Raw genomic sequence first — 21,142 nt, 5'->3', positions numbered from 1 at the left:
TAACTTTTCAAATGATTGTTATTCTTCATCCATTCTCTGACTGAAAAATTCATCTCTGCTTGTATCAACTCTAGTCTAAACCACATTAAGTTACTGTTGTCTATTTGCAAGCAGAGTGGTTTTCATGCTACAGCTTGTACATTTTCTCTTCCCAGGGTAGTCTATATTGTAAAGGACTATAGACAAAGCTTCACCTCATGTTATAGCACTAGCTTTTTTAAAAGTAAATAGGAAAATTCTGATGTTGATCTACAAGACACTTCATGATCAGTGTTCTTAGCATATGGCAGGATTAACATCCAAGTACAAGTTATAACAAACTCATCCTCAGTGGGGATTATAATTAAAACACACCACAAACAGATGTATAAACCACTCCCTGTTGCCAAGGGAAAGGAAGTTAAAACAAACCAGCTGGGATTATGATTAGGAAGAGAGGATGGAAGTACTCACTCTTGTTACATGTAGGGCCCTGATAAGAATGCTATATGATTAACGCTGGAATATTATTCCTTGCCTCAGCATGCTATAAAAAAGAATAGACTAGAACTATGCCTCAGTGAGAGACTGGATGATTCAGTGGTTAGGGTGCTAGCCTGGGACTTGGGAGACCTAGGGTCAGTTCCCTCTTCTGCTAGACTCCCTGTGGCCTTGGACAAGTTACTTACTCAGTTCCCCACCTGTAAAATGGGAATAATACCTCCAGGGGGGTTGTGAGGTGTTCAGGTACTTGAGTGATGGGGGCCGCAAAAATCTTATGGCAGGTTATATAACTTGACAGACACAAATCTAGTTTGAAGCACATCCTCACAGCATGCCTGCTGGATTCCCTAAGATTACAAGTTCCAATTAGCTTACTCATTTGGATGAGGCAAAAGGATAGATATTTTTCCCTAGGCTTATGTACCATATAAATATTAAAAACATAGGTTGAAATCCTGACCTCATTGAAGTTAATGGCAAAACTCCCAGTGACTTCACTGGGGCCAGGATTTCACTAATCCTAGAATGCTGCTTAAGTATTACAGTAGTCGGTGCCCTATAGTTACCTGCGGAGGGAACAAAGAGGCTACAAAACAGCACACAACACTGTGGGTGAGCATTGCTTTTGGAGTATGGCCACTGATGGATTAAAGGTGAGTGACCGCTTAGGAGCAGAGAAGAGACAGGTCAAACTTATTCATTTATTTTGTTTATGGCAACTGTCTTCCTCTCTATCTGTGGACTTCACTGCTGCTTACTGGACACCAGTGACTGACTAGTGGATGGGAGAAAGTGAATTTTGAGGGAAAGTCAAAAATGGAAAAACCTATTTTAAAGGTGCAGGCACTAAGGCTATGTCTACACTGGCAATTGAAGGACACAACTTTTCTTTTAGCGGTATTAACTTTTTTGTCTTTCGGGGGGGAGGGGTTCACCATGAGCGCACACCAGAAGGGGGGGATGTTCCCATGGGGGGGATGGGAACAGCACACAGGAAAGGCAGATATGAGACAGGAGCATAAAGGCAAGTAGATCAGTTCTGACCATGACTTTGTCAGACCTAGAGTCTGTGGAAACAGGAATAATGTGTTTGCCGCTTCATAAGTGGATTGTGTGGGCCAAACTAAATTAAAGGGTCAGATCCTGGCACTTTCTGTTACTGTTTTGTACCAGACCACTTAATCAGCTGCCCTAAATTTCTTCAGGCATCAGGAAATCCCTGCTTTGCCAAGGAATATTGTAGCTTGATGGTGTGTACAAATTTTCTTAATTCAGCAATGAATACCATCAAAAACAGTGAGCTGCACTTCTTTAAAAAATGAAAAGAAAATATCAAGTGATTCCAAGTCAAACAAGTTTACAATTTGCCATGGCACAAGTGTCAGATTTCCAAAACACAACTGAAATCAAATTAACATCCATATATCAAACACTTCGAATTTGTCCAAGGTTTGGCCACATACATGCTATATCTGAAGCAGAAAGGACATGTTTGGTAGGTTTTAGGTGGATTGGGCAAAATTAGCCTGGTAATGGAAATATGCTCACAACCTTAAGTACAGAGATTTCTCCTGACTATAAAACCATATATTGGCCATTTTTGTGTGTGCATTTTTTTTAATTCAGTGAAGTATTCCAGGATATGGTTGGTATGAAACTATACACAATAAAACTTATTTTGTTGTACTGAATTTTCCCTATTTAACTTGCAGCGACACAGACCTGCAAAACTCACTCTTACAATGTTGCCACTTCCAATTTTATTGCTAGTCTTGTGATATTAGGCTTTTTCTTAAAGACCCAGTTCCTGGTGTCATGTGATTACATAAGGACCTCAGCTTTTGTTTTCCAAGTAGAAGTAAGTTTTGTTTTCTTTGGTTTGGTTTTGTTTGTTTTTTTCCCTAGTCTTCAGGCTTGTGGAGAAAAGCTTGGAAAAAACCTAAAGGCTCAAAAACCAGAAGGCAAATTCAGCAATAAGAACTAAAATTTTAAAGCTCTACTGACTTTTAAACAAATCTCACTATTTTTGAGGGCCTGACTTATTTATTTTTTTTTATTTATTGAATGCTTGGGATTGGCAAGAGTGCTGTTAAGTCCTAGATTCTTTAAAGAGAAGTTCTTTCTGGACTGAAAGTCAGTGCTAGCCTATGATTTTAAATTACATCAAACCTAGTTTCAAAAATAGAAACTAAAACTGGAAGTGTTGATACAGCCTGTATGACTAGAACAATAAATGATTTGCTAGTAAGTATTCTGCAGTGCATCATTTGTGTGTGTATGCCACTAGATCATTTCATAACCAGAGCTGCTAATCTGTCATGGTTTTCTATTGCGGTTGTTGTCAACCAGGGGTTGGGGAATCTGTGGGGGGGCTGTCAAACAGGACCTGCCTGGGTTCCCCCTTGACATTGTGGTGCCTTATGCAGGCCCCTAGCCTCCATGGGTGAGGGGGATTCCCAAGCCTCTGGGCAGGGGTGGCAGCTGTGCCCAAGGTTTGTGGGGTGGCAGGGGGAAAACCACCCCCAGCACATTTGAAAACTCTTGGAGGACAGGTGGGGTCCTAAAAGACTGGAGAAGGGCAAAAATTGTACTTCTGCTTAAAAAGCAGAACAGAGAATTATAGAACAGTTACCTTAACATTGATACCTGGAAAGGTACTGCAACAACTGATTAAATCAGTTTATAACCCTCTTATTCTCCAGATGCTTACAAGGAATAGCCAGCATGGATTTGTCAAGAACACTTCATACCATACCAAACCAATCTAATTTCCTTCATTGACAGGGTTACTGTCCTAGTGGATGTGGGGAAGCAGATGTGCTATACCTTGACTTTTAGTAAGGCTTTTTGATAGTCTCTCATGACATTCTCATAAGCACCCTAGGAAAATGTGGTCTAAATGAAATTACTTTGAGGTAGGGGCACAACTGTTTGAAAGACTACTCCAAGAGTAGTTACCAATGGCTTGCTGTCATATCCTCCCACTTTATGGAGTGGGGTTCTGCAGGGGCTGGTCCTGTCTGACACTAGTAAATATTTTCATCAATGACTTGGATAATGGAGTGGAGAGTATACTTATAAAATATACAAATGCCAACAAGCTGGCCTAAGTTGCAAGAGAAATTTGCCGCAAAAGAGATTTCAGTTAGTTTTTCTTAATATCTGTCACAACAGAGTGGTTAAGCTCTAGCATAGACTTCCATGAGAGGTTGTGCCATCCCCATGACGGGAGGTTAAGAACGGGTTGGATGAACATCTGTCTGTACAAGGATCATGTGGTTATAGCAGCACCTCTGAGGAGGCAGACTCTCATTGTTGTGTATTGGCAACAGCCTCGAGTAACTTCCCCCTGCAGCCCCCAGCTATGCTGTTCTAGTAATTCAGATGGAAGTGATGAATGCATGGATAGTTGGGGCCATATGCTCCTCTGGGAGGAAAGGCTGAAGTTTCCTAGTAAACTGCAAATGGACAAGGGTATTTTTCATTAATGAGGCTATATGATATTCTAGGCTAAGTGCAAAGTCAAACAGGACCCTCAGGCTTTGCACTACCTTGATATATTTCAGAGCTGGATGGGACTTCATGTGCTTGGGGATGTAATGAGTGACATTTGCAGGAGGCATAGTGCCAAGCTCTTTTCAAGCTTATAAATAAAACAGCATGAAAGTGACCTAAAAACCTTGTGACAGAATGAAAAATCATTGTTATGGGGAACTTTTACCTCCCTGAACTAACAATCATGTGATGGAGCTTGTCTCTGCGTGCAAAAGAGATTTTCTTTTAGGTTGAATAGAGATGCTTAATTGGGGGCGGGGGGGAGGGAGAGGTTGGGTTGAGAGGAACCATGACTGAAAGAGCAGTCCAGTCCAGCTATATAAAAACTTTCACAGTGGAGGGGAAAAAAATGAAGATTACCAAGTCAAGTTAAACAAGACACACGCCTCAGTGCTACAGCTCTTGCCAAAGTAAAAACCTCTGAAGGTGGGGAGTGGGAGTAGCTTGCAAGATTGCAGGTGGCCCCTGGGTCCATGCACACCCCCAGTAAAGTTAATATCTGTATTTAACGGGAGCCTTAACTTGGCCCTGATGCTGCAAGGTGAACTCTAATTGTACATTATTTAGCATAACTGTTTAATTGGATAAATCTTTTCTTTTGCAAGTCATTTTCACTGTAATTCTCTTTACTGTTAACAAATACATTTCTTCTACCCCAGTCTCTAGGTGTTTTTGCCACAGATTTTTAAAAAAACTAAAGCAAATAAAAACAAATTAAAACTCCCCTGGCAGCTTCTCCTCACTTCCACAGTAAGAAGTAACTAACTAGAGCTTAACTCAGTTCGCTCCACCCTAAAAATCCTAGCCTTTATGGGACTTTTCCTTTCCTAAAAGTTTGGTAAATGATTGAGCAATCCACTTTTCTGCAGGGGGGGGGAGGCAGTTCTGTTGTCTTTCAGACCACAAGAGGCAGTGAGTTCTAATGCTGATAGTCCCCATAGAGCATAAATACTCTTACAAGTGAGGCTGTAAGGTTTACATTCAAAAAGAGGGGGAGAATTATTGTACATATGTGAATATAAGAGCTAGCTGCCTGTACACACAAACATACTCAACAGGCATACCTCCAGTGGTTGAAAGATGGGTCTAACAGCCAGAACTTTTCCAGTTCTTACCCTGACTTTGTCAATCACTTCTATTGCACCTGGGACTTAATCACTTAACTTGTCTGACTCAGTTTCTCCTGCTATAAAATATAGAATTCTTACTCAGAAATAGTGTTTAATATCTGTACAGTGCTTTGAAGATGAAAAGAGCTGGATTATCAATCTCAGTCTATTAAATGCATACTTAGCCCTTTGTTCTGCCCAGCATAGGAGAATTTCAGGGGGGTGTCTGGAACTAGCTATGGCTACAGTGTTGTGGGCATGCCAGGGCAAGGGAAGCAGCTCAGGGACAATTTCTGGTGATCTTTGGCTCCTGGCAGAACTGGCCCCCCCCACCTCAAGCTGGCTCCAGTATTGGGAGAGGGTGGGCACAACTGCCCGTCACTTGTGTACTTTTACCTGGCGATGCCTAGCACAACTCAGTCACCTGCCTGAGGATTCCAGCCTAAGGGTATGTCTACACTACGGGATTAATCCGAATTTAGATAATTCGGATTTGAAAAACAGGTTGTATAAAGTCGAAATGAGTGCGGCCACACTAGCACAGTAATTCGGTGGTGTGCGTCCAAGTACCGGGGCTAGCGTCGATTTCTGCACCGTTGCACTGTGGGTAGCAATTCCATAGCTATCCCATAGTTCCCGCAGTCTCCCGCGCCCATTGGGATTGTGGGTTAAGATCCCAGTGCCTGATGGGACAAAAAACATCGTCGCAGGTGGTTCTGGGTATAGCCTCACTTCCTCCCTCCCTCCCTCCCTCCCTGCATGAAAGCAACGGACGGCAGACAACCATTTTCGCGCCTTTTTTCCTGGGTGGGTGAACACTGCAGACTCCATACCACGGCAAGCATGGATCCCGCTGAGGTCAAGACAGCACTCATGAATATTGTAACCACCTCGCGCGTTCTCGTGGAGTTTATGCTCAGCCAGGACCAGAAAAACGAGGAGAGGAGGCAGCGGCGGCGGCAGCGCAGCGACAAGCATGATGAGGACATGGACACGGACACGGACACAGAATTCAGTGAAACCACAGGCCCCGGTGCTTTGGAGATCATGTTGTTAATGGGGCAGATTCTATCCATGGAACGCCGATTCTGGGCAAGGGAAACAAGCACAGACTGGTGGGACCGCATAGTGTTGCAGGTCTGGGACGATTCCCAGTGGCTGCGGAACTTTCGCATGCGTAAGGGCACTTTCATGGAACTTTGTGACTTGCTGTCCCCTGCCCTGAAACGCCAGAATACCAAGATGAGAGCAGCCCTCACAGTTGAGAAGCGCGTGGCGATAGCCCTGTGGAAGCTTGCAACGCCAGACAGCTACCGGTCAGTCGGGAATCAATTTGGAGTGGGCAAATCTACTGTGGGGGCTGCTGTGATGCAAGTAGCCAAAGCAATCACTCAGGTGCTGCTACGAAAGTTAGTGACTCTGGGAAATGTGCAGGCTATAGTGGATGGTTTTGCTGCAATGGGATTCCCTAACTGTGGTGGGGCAATAGACGGAACCCATATCCCTATCTTGGCACCGGAGCACCAAGCCACCGAGTACATAAACCGCAAGGGGTACTTTTCAATGGTGCTGCAAGCACTTGTGGATCACAAGGGACGTTTCACCAACATCAACGCGGGCTGGGCGGGAAGGGTTCATGACGCTCGCGTCTTCAGGAACACTACGCTGTTTAAAGGGCTGCAGCAAGGGACTTACTTTCCGGACCAGAAAATAACCGTTGGGGATGTTGAAATGCCCATAGTTATTCTTGGGGACCCAGCCTACCCCTTAATGCCATGGCTTATGAAGCCATACACAGGCAGCCTGGACAGGAGTCAGGAGCTGTTTAACTACAGGCTAAGCAAGTGCAGAATGGTGGTAGAATGTGCATTTGGCCGTTTAAAAGGTCGCTGGCGTTCATTATTGACTCGCTCTGACCTCAGCCAAAGAAATCTCCCCATTGTTATTTCTGCTTGCTGTGTGCTCCACAATCTCTGTGAAAGTAAGGGGGAGACCTTTATGGCGGGGTGGGAGGCTGAGGCAAATCGCCTGGCTGCTGATTACGCGCAGCCAGACACCAGGGCGATTAGAAGATCACACTATGAAGCGCTGTGCATCAGAGAAGCTTTGAAAACCAGTTTCATGGCTGGCCAGGCTACAGTGTGAAATATCTGTTTGTTTCTCCTTCATGAAAACCCTCCCCCTTTACTGACTAATTTTCTGTAAGGAACCCACCCTGCCCCTTCCCCCAGCTTTCTTTCAAACCAAATAAAGTCACTATCATTTAAAAATCATTTATTCTTTATTAATAGATTAGAAAAAGAGGGAGGGAACCCGGGTGGTATTTGGGAGGAGGATTGCTGGGAAGGAAAAAGCCACAAAGAAAAGGTTAAAAAAAATGACAGCCTTTTGCTTGGGCCGTCTACGGGGGTGGAATGGGAAGGTGTACGGAGCCTCCCCCCCCGCGTTCTTACACGTCTGGGTGAGGAGGATACGGAACATGGGGAGGGGGGAGGGTGGAACAGGGGCTGAAGCGGCAGTCTGTTTTCCAGCAGCCGTTCCTGAACCTCCACCAGACGCCGGAGCAGCCCCAGCGTTGCATCCTTCATCCTCTGGTCTTCCTGCTGCCATCTCTCCTCACGTTGGTCCCTCCTCTCCTCACGTTGGTCCCTCCTCTCCTCACGTTCACTGACTTCTTTCCTATACTTTGAAACTGTTTCCTTCCACTCATTCAGATGAGCTCTGTCACTCCTGCTGGATTGCATAATTTCAGAAAACATGTCCTCCCGCGTCTTCTTCTTACGACGCCTTATCTGTGATAACCTTCGGGATGGAGGAGGGAGGCTTGAGGAATTTGCAGCTGCTGTAGGGAGGGGAAAAAAGAGAGAATTGTTTTAAAAGCTACATTTTGCAGAACAATGCTTATACTCTTTCACGGTGACCAACACTGTTCACATTACATAGCACATGTGATTTCTGTGCAAGGTCGCATTTTGCCTCTTAATGCTGAGTGCCTGTGGCTTTGCTGCTAGAGATCAATCACAGGTCTGGGCAACTGAATTCGGCTTGCATGCGGCCATGGTAAGCTTCTGCGCCGTGCTTTCCAACATACAAAGCATAGCTTGTAGAGTGCTGCAGAAGCCTGGCCAATCTCAGCCAGTTGGGGCGGGGGGGGCAGTGTGGTGGGGCTTGTCTGGGCCCCTTCAGGCAAGTAGAGTGCTGCGGTTTTTCTGTTAACATTCAGCAGCACCAGAAAATTCTCTGGGATGATCACGGTACCCTCCCCCCACCGCGTGGCTGGTAACAGGGAAGATCCCTGCTAGCCAAACGCGAAAAACTCAGGGCCAATTTCCCATCTGCGCTTGGCTAACTGCAGGGAAGGATTTATTTTCCGCCACAGGCAAACAGCCCAGTAGGAACGGCCACCTCTGTCCCCTTAATTAAGTTCCCGTATTTCAACCAGGTTACCAGGAGTGATATCACTCTCCTGAGGATTACACAACAAGATAAAGAACGGATGTTGCTTGAATGCCAGCAAACACCGGGACCATACGCTGCCAGGCTTTGTCAGGCAATGATACCAGATTACTTGCTGCAAGCATGGCGTGGTCAAGTGTCCTACCATGGAGGAGGGAATAAAGATGCACTGCCCAGAAACCTTCTGGCAAGGCTTTCAGAGTACCTCCAGGAGAGCTTCATTGAGATGTCCCTGGAGGATTTCCGCTCCATCCCCATACACGTTAACAGACTTTTCCAGTAGCTACAGACTTTTCCAGTAGCTGAACTGACCGCGAATGCAAAGTCAGGCAAAGTAATCATTAAAAACCGTTTGCTTTTAAAACAAGTTTTATATTTTAAAAGGTAAACTCACCTGAGGTCCCTTCCATGGGGTCAGAGTCTTGGGTACTGGCTTGGGAGGGTACTTCAGTCGGGGTGATAAAAAGATCCTGGCTGTTGGGGAGAAGGGAGTGCTGTGTGCTCTCTGCAAGCTCATCCTCCTCCTCCTCCTCCTCCTCTACCCCATCGGCAGAATCCTCAGGCGTCGAAACTATCCCTGACCCAGAATCCACGAACAAAGGTGGGGTAGTGGTGGCAGCCCCCCCTAGAATTGCATGCAGCTCGGCGTAGTAGCGGCATGTCCGCGGCTCTGACCCGGAGCGACCGTTTGCCTCCTTTGTTTTTTGATAGGCTTGTCTGAGCGCCTTGACCTTCACGCGGCACTGCTCAGAGTCCCTATTGTGGCCTCTCTCCATCATGCCCTTGGAAATTTTTTCAAAAGTTTTTGCATTTCGTCTTTTAGAACGAAGTTCTGCAAGCACTGAATCCTCTCCCCATACAGCGATCAGATCCAGTACCTCCCTCACGGTCCATGCTGGTGCTCTTTTTCGATTATCAGCCTGCATGGTTACCTGTGCTGATGAGGTATCTGTGGTCACCTGTGCTCTCCACGCTGGGCAAACAGGAAATGAAGTTCAAATGTTCGCGGGGCTTTTCCTGTCTACCTGGCCAGTGCATCCGAGTTCGGATTGCTGTCCAGAGCGGTCACACTGATGCACTGTGGGATAGCTCCTGGAGGCCAATACCATCGAATTGCGGCCACACTAACCCTAATTCGAATTGCTAAAATCGATTTTGGCGCTACTCCGCTCGTTGGGGTGGAGTACAGAAATCGATTTAAAGGGCCCTTTACATCGAATTAAATGGCGTCATTGTGTGAACGGTTTCAGGGATAATTCGAATTAAAGCTGATAAATCCGAATTAAAGTCGTAGTGTAGACCAGGCCTAAGTGTGTTACAGCTGCTACTAGCAGTACAGACATGGCTACTGACTGTTACTGGTCTTATTACTGCTGGATCTTTCTCCAAGGTAGCTATTGTATATCATATCATTTACATGATTTTTATACTCAGGTGAATGCTGAGGTTTTTAAATCATTCAAGGTACTGGCACACGCCCAGGATCGCTGTAGCAGAGAGGTGCCATGCAAGGGAACTTGCACTGGGCTGTTAACAATACTCTGCACCCTATTCGCCTCGTTCATTGGTCTGTGGCTGCCCTTTCTTGTAGGCCTGGGCCTTTGTTTGTGCATGTGCAATCTTTTGGCTCAGCTGTCCCGGCCTTTAACCCTCCCCCTGGATGCCCCCCCCGTGCAGTCTGCCAGGGCTTTCTTCTTTCTCGGCTGCGGCGCGGCGAACTTCCCCATCCCTCCTGGGCCGCGGGGGAGGAGCAGAGAGAGGCGGAAGTGAAAACAAGCCCCGCGGGACGCAGCTCCAGCCTTTCACAGGCGCTGCGAACTCCGTGCTTCTCGGCTCCGCGCGGCGGCTGCAGCCTCCCAGGTGAGCAGGTGCCGAGCGCCGCGGCCGGGGCAGGGGCCGCCGGGGCGTTTGCCGCTGAGTCCCGGCCGAGGCGGCTGGGCGCTCAGGTGCTGAGAACTAGCCGGGCTGGAGCGAGGGGCACCTGCGAGAGGAGCCGGGGGCAGCTCCTTGCTGGAGTGTGTCCTCCTCTTCCCGGAGCTCAGTGCATGGGGTGGGGGGCTCCGGCTGGCAGAGCCGCCCCCGGCACGGCGCGGTGCAGCGCCGGGCTGCCGAGCTCGGGGGCGGAGAGCAGCATCGGCAGTACATCTATTGCTGAGCGATATATCCCACCCCCAGTGCCCGGCCGGGGGGAGGAGGCGCCTGGTGCAGCGCGGAGGGGCATGGGCGGCAGTGTCTTGCCCTCTGCGGCCCCCAGGAGGGTGGGCAGGTCAGAAACCCCCCCGGAGATGTGGGGAGGAGAGAGTCACTCCGAAGAGAAGCGGGAGGGAAAAGCGGCTGTGTCTAAACGAGGGTCCCGTTGAGTTGATTGGAATTGCTATTGACTTCGCGACCGACTTCGATTTATTTGGTCCCCCCGTCCTCCCCCGAAATCCCTTTTGCAATCGCTACAGTGGTGTTTGTTTTTAAGGGAAACAACAAACACCGAGCTCTTAATACTAATTACTGTGTAACCGATTTGTTTTTTTCCTTTCGAGAACTCTACTCAAAGAACCAAACAGAATGGACACCAGAGTCAATCCTGTTTTGTAGGTGCTAACGCTGCAAGCCTGTGTGTGCATGTGTCCATGCCGGCTTGCGCCCGCCTCAGGCTCTCTGTTTTGGTGTTTAAATGCAAGAGTGTTGCACAAAGTAGTACCAAAAATGGTCAAGAGGAAGAAAAAGGATTTGAAAAGGAAAATTCATAGCTGAGCTGGGTTGGGCAGGTTTAGGGCGTGTAATTGTTTGATCATCCTAGCCATGTATTTCCTCCTGCCTGTGGGGACTCTTGTAACTAGATAGCTACAGGAACAGTAAAGCCAGCAGTTTCACTTGTATGCCAAGACGTACTTTTTTTAAAAGTAGTGTGGTGTTTAATGCTGCATCTTCTGCATTCTGTGGATGACGTGGGACTGCACATATAAAACCAAACCTCCTTTTTGATGGTTTCATACTATAACAAATATGTCTAAGATGTCACTTTTTGGGCCACTGGGATCTTCACTGCAGCAGAACACCAGATTTTCCCAGAAGCACAGGCCTCGACCACTTCTGCTGAAATATCATCTCTATAATACCAGCAAAGAGTCCTGGGGCACCTTATAGACTAACAGATGTATTGGAGCATAAGCTTTTGTGGGTGACACCCACAAAAGCTCATGCTCCAATATGTCTTAGTCTATAAGGTGCCCCAGGACTCTCTGCTGCTTTTACAGATCCAGACTAACACGGCTACCCCTTTGATACATCTCTATAATGTTATCTATTAGCACTATTGGAGGTATGACCTATGGTTGAGCAATTCTGATTCTGTCCAACAGAGGGCAATGATATACATACTTCTTTATGATTAGATGGTGAAACCCATTGTTGAGCACTTACACAAGAAGGCTCACCGAACGCTCATCAACATGAGTGAGAGTTTCACAATTTACCCCTTAGCTAGTTCATTGTGCAATGTTTTCACTGAGACAAAGTCAATTCATAGACCCCTGCGTGGGTACAAAATTTATATCCACATCCAATATGCAAACATGGACCGTGGATTTGGGCTCTAGATCTAAAATTTGGATACGCATCCATCTGCTTATCTGCAAACATGTCTGCTGATATCTGCATCCACAGATATAAATTGGGCATCCGTGGATTTGCAGGGCTCTGTCGATTCAGGTGGTGATACCTCTCCTTCATACCAGATATAGAATCTTTAACGGTGACATAAACAGATCAGTAAATCTATTAGGGTGCTTCTTTAGTTCTCTTTCCCCATATCCCAAATAAGTTCTCTAGTTTATGAGATGCCGATGTTTCAATGCAAGCTCAAAGCTGGAGAGTGCGGGTGGGAGGAGGGGAGAGAGCACATTATACCTTACCATGCCAAATGCCTTCCTTTGCAGTTAGTTACTGTAAGTTTTGGGTTATTTTGTATCTTTTCCTGGATTTTTGGTAGTTGCCCCCTTCCTTTCTCTTTTTAACGCATGCAGGAAAAATTATTCACACGCTTAATTTTTGCTTTGAGTTAGGAAAAAATATCTTGTCAATTCTTACTGGTGATCAGAGACAATCTGGTGTCGGTTTCAGAGTAGCAGCCGTGTTAGTCTGTATCCGCAAAAAGAAGAACAGGAGTACTTGTGGCACTTTAGAGACTAACAAATTTATTAGAGCATAAGCTTTCGTGGACTACAGCCCACTTCTTCGGATGCATTAGATAAGGTTCCTTTTTCCACAGTCATTAATTTGTGATAGCTTATAATTTTAGTGTGATTACTTTAGGGGGACCAAAACATTTTCATATGGTAGTAAAATCATTAGTAAACTAAAGTGCATATTTATATGGGATTCAGTGTTTAGTACATAGAATAATTCTTGCTTGAACTAGTGTGCAGGTCCTATAAGGATCATATCTCAAACTCTGTGGACATTCCCTTTTGTGTGGGTGAGTGGGAAGGAAGGAAGGAAGAGAAGGAATCTTTGAACTAGGGAGACATAGTCACATGTGGAGGAGAGCACAGGAGATGGAGATGTAAGTGAGCCAGGTTCTGTCCTAGAATTCAGTGGGAGCCATGGTCCTTTCGTGGCTTCTGACATGAGGGTGTAAGTAGTTCTAGAACTGCCTCAGTTCTGAAACAATCTTTGTTGTTGGCTTGGAGGAGTAGTTTCTAAAGGTTATCTTGTTAGCCTGCCTTACCCGAATGCTCTTCTTTTTATTTAGTTAACTGGACCTACTGGTGTGAATAAGACTCTTACAGTTTGGCCCAGGGAAACAAGGCTGAACAGCTAGCCCTTTCTTTTTTTGGTGAGGTGTATCTGGAAATCTATATAATTACATTATTTTTCCTCAAGAAATGACTTTAGTGCATTGTTAAATTTCTGGTGAGAGATTTTGTCGAACTTCCCAGATATTAATCTTCCCATAGAAATGAAATTCTTTTATTAGTACAGTATCCATAAATCTATTACTTTAAAAATAAGTCACCTGTAGTCTAAGTATAGTGAAAAATAATTCTTGCCGTACTTGATAATATTTGAAACACACTTTCTTCTACTCGACTGAAGTTCCACCTTAAATCTCCTGTATTAACTATGGAATCTTACAGTGATTTGGTGTAGTCTTACAGTAATCCACCCCTTAGTGTGTGCACTCTCTCTCCCTCCCCGCTTCAAATATATAAAAATAGAAGGCAGCTACTATCTAAGACGTCATTGTAATATTGCCTATATGTGGTGTAGCTGAAGCTGTTATCTTTGACACTGAGCAACAAAATTAAGTGCACAGCGTGCCTCTTAAAGGTAATCCTTCATCCTTGTTTGGGGAGGTGGGGAAATAATCTTGAGATTCCTTAAAAATACTCTTTCTTAGTTTAAAGAAGTTGCCTTGGTATTTGTACACAACTTTCTGTGGTTATAAATTTTTGCATTTCTTTTTGATTTCTTCTGTATGTGCCTAATAGGAAATTGGGGTTGGATGTACATTAAACTGTAGGTAAAAAATGCCAAGAAGAGAACATTTTTCTCTCTGAATAACTTTGACTTTAAAATTTGTCATTTTTGATACTTGAATTGTTACCAAAACATGCACACTCCTTGGAAATTAGTTTTTATGTGGTAAATGTACCTGTGTACCTATGACTAAATACATAATATCACAGGAAATTAATGTGCCAACATCTCTTACATAAACTATTAAAAATTTTATGTACTTAAGTAATTTTTAAAGACCACTGTCAATTTAAATTTGGTCCAATGCTTACATTTTGCAAAAAAAAGCTTAAATAACTCCAAACAGAAGCCTAGAGGAAATATTTCCATGGTTTTTTTTCTGAAGAAAACAATTGTTAAAAAATCATTGCATGCAGTGTGTGAAACCCAAATATTGCAGTGCTAAGAATCAGAAAGTAAAACTAAATTGATTATTTTTCTTTTTCTAAACTGACAAGTCAAAAAGTCAACAAAAAGCCCAAATAGTGGCAAACTAGACTTTTTAAAGTCCATTTACTTTTACTAATATAAGGTTTTACAGAATAGAAAAAGCTTGTTTGCAACATATATTTAAATTGACAGGGTCCCTTTTAAGTTAACGTGTGCATTTCCATTTCACTGTGTACATATCCTGTTAAGATTTACAATAAAAATTTAATCCTCTTCCACAGGCATTTTATTATCTGGAATTAGAGCTTCAGCATCCAACACCATGAGCAACTACAGTGTGTCTTTGGTCGGCCCTGCTCCTTGGGGTTTTAGGCTTCAAGGTGGAAAAGACTTCAACATGCCTTTGACCATCTCTAGGGTGAGCCATATTTGCCTTTATAGACTTTACAAAAATGTCTGGTTCATCATGTAGTACCTGAAATCTGCAAAGATGAGTATTTCTGTAATCATCTTGCTGAATGTGAGGACTGATCACTTGTACAGCGGATAGAAGTATTTCCTTTCATCCTTGCTTCCGTAGATGTGTGTGTAAGAAGCAGAGGTGGAAAGTTGCTGACATAAGTTCTATCATGTCTTAAGCTAAAGTTAGCTTTTGAACAGCAGGATGCTTGACCCTCTCTCCCCCCCCACCCCCTGGCAATGGATGGCAGAAGAGGATGCATATCTCTCAAGCGGGAGGGGACATGGATCTTTAATGAGAAAATAGCTTGTGTTGCCTATGTGTATCCAGCATATATTAACTGAGTTTATGGTCTTTAAGTATCTACTCTTGCAAAATCCTCCTGTTTAAAATAAAAAAAAAAGTAGTTAAACTATGTGCAGTACAATGTTCCCTCTAACTTTTTACACCCATGTGCAGAATGTATTTTGTTATGTGCACCAATATGGAGGTGATGTGTGGTGAGGGTGGGGCCGAAGGGTTCGGGGTGTGGGAGGGGGCTCAAGGCTGGGGCAGAGGGATAGGGTGCAGCGGTGGTGGTGAGAACTGTGGCTGGGGGAGCAGGTTCTGAGGTGGGGCCAGGGATGATGGGTTTGGGGTGCAGGAGGGGGCTCTGGGATGGGGCAGGGGGATGGTGTGTGTGGGGGGGGGTGAGGGCTCAGGCTGGGGATGAGGGGTTTGGTGTGGGACCAGGGTTTGGGGTGCAGACTGCCTTGGTGGTGGGGCTGGGGAGAGAGGACTCTCCCAGCCCTCTCTTGCTGCAGCAGCCTGGGAGAGAAGTGCCTCGCCATGGCATCTCTGGGGCCGGGGCTGGGGGAGAGGCACGTCTTCCTACCTGCGCAGACCTTGATAGCCTGCTGCGTGGCCGCGCAGCTTAGAGGGAGCTTAGGTGCCATAGTTGTGAATGGTGTTTCATTAAAATGTGCCTGAATGGACATGCCAGTTTCTCACGGGTGTTGTACAGTGTATTGCTCTAAAATGCTGCTATTCAAAGGGTTTGAGGAGCTAAGTCAAAACAGATAAAATCTTTGTACGAATAACAATCCAATGTCTAGCTAGAGCTCACTACCCTCAAATAGCGTTTAATGGATATTTTTCTTTGGATCTAGGCTGAGTTTCAAAACCTTCCTCAAATGTCTGAGGCTGTTATATTTGGCGTGTATAACATAATTATACCAAGTTTGCAGTATTGAGGCTTTCAGAATATTAGGAATCCTAGTTAGAGAAGAGTTCATTTTACTTCTCTAATACGTGTTTCCTCTGTGTGAACCAATTTTTTTTGAAGGGCAATTCTACTATAAAAGTATTTATGTGAAAATGGCAGCTTATTTAACAGATTGTCTCATGCCCTCTCCCCCAACACTTACCCTATTTACTTCAGTGACAAAGATAAGTTACTACTTACACCTGTTGAGTGCAGTGTCAATACTGCCCTGGGAGAGGGATTTGGTTTCTGTTGCATCATCAAACTTCGCTTTTTCAATTGCAGGTTCAAATACTGCTGGTTCATTTAAACCTACATAACCTTATTCAACTGTGGGTTACGCTGTTGCGATCAAGGTGAAATTTTGGCCCTGCAGCCTATTTTATTTAAATAATACCGAATTGAGTGCTATAGAAATGACCTCAAATAAATACAAACTTATGACAGTTGGTGCCTGAACCAGAGGGTGTACTGCATACTTTTTTAAACCTAGGGTGAGGTTTGAATGACTGACAGGAGAATCTCAACAAATGATTTTGAGTTTACTGATGCAGAGAAAACATGGAATTTAACAAGGCTGTTTTTACAGTCACTTTTCAAAGAACCACCACATTTCTTAAAGTCTGGGTTATATTCAAGTGCCTCTAGATCCATCAACATCATTGGCTTGCTTTTGAATGTATCAAACTTGTCACTTGAGTCTTAGGATTTTTTTCAAATTAGGTCTCAGTTGGGCTTCTAGTATGATGGCTGTCAGTTTACATGGGCGTGAATTGTGAGTGCAGCTGGTTGCACCTGGAGATTTAACCCTTTGAGTTGCAGGTATGAACTGCTCACATGGCAAGGAATGATTGCAAAGCTGTTGAAACATAGGTCCTAGACATTTTTTGGTCAGGAACTCTTATTTGGTACACATCCCAATACCTATCAAACCGTGGTAAATGATAGAAAATACTACTACTACTCCTAGTGTGTTTGAGAACCAGAGTGCAGCTACATTATGAGAGCGGGTAGATTTAAAATATCGTTCCCTCTCTCTGCAAAGCTTTGGTTTAAGACTACGTACTACACTTATCCTTGACTAACATTGCTTAATACATGTGGCACATATTTAAATGTGCTGTTGTATTGAGATGCACTAAAGAAATACACAAATTGGTCTAAACAATTGAATCTGTAATCCCCAGTCCTCTGATCCTATGCCAACTGGCCTAAGACTCCATCTGAGTAGCTCACAATACAGGATTGGGGCCATAATAATCGGAGCCAAAATTAAAAAAAAAAAAATGTAAAATTTGGCGCACCTACATGAGCTCCACCCCTTCTGGGTTGTTTCTTTTCACTGTAAGTTGGAGTGTGTGTGTGTGTGTGTGTGTTTGGTCCGGAGTTAAAATGTACTTAGTTTTGGTATGCAAATCCTCCTCCTCCTCCTATCTGATAATTTGAAGAGTTCTGTCTTGTGTCCTTTATACACTAGCACAGCATGTACAACACGCCATCCTTCTCTTCCCAGTGAAGCATAAATGCCTTTCCTGTGTAGTTAGACTGCTAATTAAAGAGTTTTGAACATACTGATTTAATAAAAAAGGTAACTAAGCAGCAGAGTTATTTCTGTTCCCTTACAAAGGTCCTGCTGTCTATCGTGACCTTCTTGGGTTTTGTGCAGTCATGCCTGGAATTCATTCTGGGCTGTGATGGTGAATCTTGGTCATTGTGTTGACAACTAATATCTTGCTGTAGCTTTGTTTTAACTCCTTGCATTAAGTTTAAACAATACTTAACACAACAGTATTCTCTGTAGTTGACCAATAGTAAGTTGGTCTCCTAAAAGTATTGAAATAAGCTGTAAAGTTCTTAAGTAAAAGGCTTTAATTTAAGAAACTTGCATCTCCTGTGACTGTCCTCAAGAAAGTTCATTCGTCTTGCTATTGCTATTTTAATGGCATTAATTAGTGGTGCTATTACTAGAAAAATAAGAGTAGACTGAGTTCTTCCATTGAAATTTTTGCAGTGGCAAATGTGAATTAAGGGTTTTTAATTTGTTATAGTGTCAAATAGGTCACAACATTTGCACTCATACACTTGTACACTGTGTATTTAAATTTGAATCCTATAAAGCATTTGTAGTGCTTGCCATGACTGAGTGACACTGTTAAAGTAATACAGAAATGTTACTATTCAAAAAGGAGTTTATATATAAAATGTTAATCAAGAGTCTGCTCTGAATCTAATGGGTGACACACAACCATGCAAAAATACAGAGATAGGTGGAAAAGATCCAGGGAGTACTTGGCAGAGAAACTTGGGTGGGGTATAGGAAGTTTTGAGGGTTTGGGGAGGAGATAGCCGAGACATTTGCGGGACGTGAGTTTTGGGATACTTTCAAAGTGAGAAGGTTGAACTACAGCTTTGATGCTTCAAGATGTTGAGCACTCTGGTTCCCATCCAGCAATGCACTTAAGCAAGTGTTTAACTTTAAGCATATGACTAATCTGATGGGACTGCTCCCAATACTGAAGTTAAGGATCAAACCCGATATGTGGAAGAAGATGGATACAGGTGCTCTGATTTGTTATTCTAATAAAGACTGATATATGGGCCTGATCCCATTTCTTTTAGACCTCATTGGCAGCAGGAGACTGGGCTGATAGATAAGAAAGAAAGAGTCTAAAAGTGAGACAGACAAATGCTATGGCACTACTTTCATATGGAGAGAATGCAAAAATTATTTGGCCTGAAATAAATGAAAATGGAGAATACTTGATTGGGGATATTCAAAGATTGGACACATCTCAGTATAACCTACCTAGTTCCATATGGCAAAATAAACAGAGCAAAATAAAATAAACAAAACTGAGAAGATGAGGAGAATGTAAATTGCCTTTTACCTTGTTGCATAATCCACAAATAAGAAACATGTTATAATTTAAGAGCAGTAAAGTTAGAGCAAATAAAAGCAAATAACATTAGATGCAAGGTATCCACTTCTGGTAGCTACTACCATAGGAAACGAAGACTCCTGTTTTTGCTGTATTTAAAATAAAAAAGGCTACCTGACTTCATGTTCATCAACAGCATTGGCAGTTAGGCAGACTGACTACAGCCATAATGAAATCTGCTTCAAGCTTATAAACTGCCTCTGAATCAATGTAGAGCAGTGTTAATAGTACACATAACATGTACACTGCTGTACATGTTTTCTGAAACTTAAAGAACTGTCTCCTGCCAGATTCAGGATATGGCCCAGTGCTCTGGATGAGTTGATGCTTGATAACATGACTGTAAAAGTAGCATTGTGGATTTTGATAATTATTGTCTCAATTATTTTTATATAAAACTTCCTCTGTTTATGAGTAAAAAGAGATTTTTGTTAAGTAACAGCCCAGCAAATTCAGCTTGGACTATGATGATCAAGCTGGTTCTTTTTAATCAGGAACATAATCACCAGTAGTAAAGTATCTGCAGGACAAATTAGCCATCACGGATGCTTAGTTAAGCCCATGCTCTCAGGCAGTCTGGTTGACTGATGACTATTGAGCAGACAGCTTGGGAATGACATTGATAGATACCATTTAGCCTTTGCCAGCTGGATCATTCCTTTTGGTTGTGGACTTAAGGGCAGGTTTCTCACACCAGCACCCCCATTTAGAATTTAAAAGAAAAGTAAGAAATTGATGCAATTTTAAGGACGTACAGTTGAATCTAAAGAGGTTAGGTAAGGTTTCCACAGTAGCACTAACTCAAACACCTTCCACATCGCGCATAACATGCTTAACAATGTAAACATTATGTATAACAATACTTAAAGCAAAGAAAACAGAATATGCTGCATATGTGCAATGTGGTGAATTAATATTGCTGTAGAATTGGCAACTTTTCTATATTCTGACTTCTTTAGGTGTTGCATTCATTTATTTGCATGAAAATTCTGATAGTTGGTTAGAGCTCTATACTTGACTAACAAAACTAGGATAAGACTCAGTAAATACAAATGTAATATCAGAGTTGTCAAAATTGCTGTCCTCTGCAGGGTGTAATGAATAGTGGTGTTTGGTGTCAATGTTGCATTTGTCGAGTTATGGTAACCTGAGAGAGCTTTAACCATCCATGCTAAACGTAAGCGTGATATGTTTTGTAATGTGCCAAAATAGGGACTCTACGCTTTTGAAGGTGACAAGATTTTTCACGCATTGCTTAATGTTGTTCTATAGCAACACTAAACAAGAAAAGTTAGAAAAGGATTTGATAGGTTTTTAATATTTAAGTTTTGTGACAAAGCATCCCCTTTATGGGAAAAATATACAATTAACTGTTTGTTAGCAAATACTGTTCAAAGGAGTTCTTTCAAAAGAAATGTTTCTGTCTGGCTTGATTCCCTTCAGCTTTAGGTAACATTTTTTTGAACAATGTTCTTTATACATTTTACTTACACTGATAGGTTCTGTGTACAACTTCCAGCTGGCAGCATCCCAGCTCCTCATAGTGCCTCAATTGCCTGATTCTGGCAAAGCATATGAAATAAGTCAGTCTCCATCTCTCTCTTCCTTTCCCCCACACACTGTTCCTCCCCCATCCTACCCATTCAAAAAAATAAAAACACCCTATCCCTACTTATGAGACAATGTTCATGATAAAAAGAACGAGGAGTACTTGTGGCACCTTAGAGACTAACACATTTATTTGGGCATAAGCTTTCGTGGACTAAAACCCACTTCGTGCTGATGAAGTGGGTTTTAGTCCACGAAAGCTTGTGCCCAAATAAATGTATTAGTCTTCAATGGTTGTGTAGTTAATGATGAGAGACTTGGGAGATTTGGGTTCAATTCCCAGCTGTGCCTCCAACTTCCTGTGTGAATTTGGGAGAACTGAGACACAGAATAATTGAGTCATCCATCTGTAAAATGATGGTGGTAATACTTCCCTCTGACTGTT

General features: G+C 43.4%; 1 protein-coding gene across 22 annotated transcripts in view; it reads left to right on the top strand.

The window, feature by feature from the left end:
* Positions 1-10,276: 10,276 nt before the first annotated feature.
* The window catches only part of PDLIM5 (PDZ and LIM domain 5), a 198,906-nt gene continuing 188,040 nt past the window's right edge, over positions 10,277-21,142 (top strand). For 5 of the 22 annotated variants that reach the window (XM_034772224.1, XM_034772231.1, XM_034772225.1 and 2 more), the window contains exons 1-2: positions 10,280-10,463; positions 14,789-14,925. In XM_034772224.1, coding sequence (XP_034628115.1) covers positions 14,830-14,925 — 96 coding nt within the window. In that variant the 5' untranslated portion in view covers positions 10,280-10,463; positions 14,789-14,829. Of the gene's footprint in view, positions 10,464-13,144; positions 13,162-13,823; positions 13,929-14,788; positions 14,926-21,142 lie in introns of those variants that run through there. The other 17 variants (XM_034772243.1, XM_034772240.1, XM_034772242.1 and 14 more) reach the window with 7 other exon arrangements.

The sequence above is a fragment of the Trachemys scripta genome, chromosome 5 (assembly GCF_013100865.1).
Source record: "Trachemys scripta elegans isolate TJP31775 chromosome 5, CAS_Tse_1.0, whole genome shotgun sequence".
Lineage (NCBI taxonomy): Eukaryota > Metazoa > Chordata > Testudines > Emydidae > Trachemys > Trachemys scripta.
Note: the sequence above shows the minus strand (reverse complement) of the source record. Positions and strands in the feature narration are given on the sequence as shown.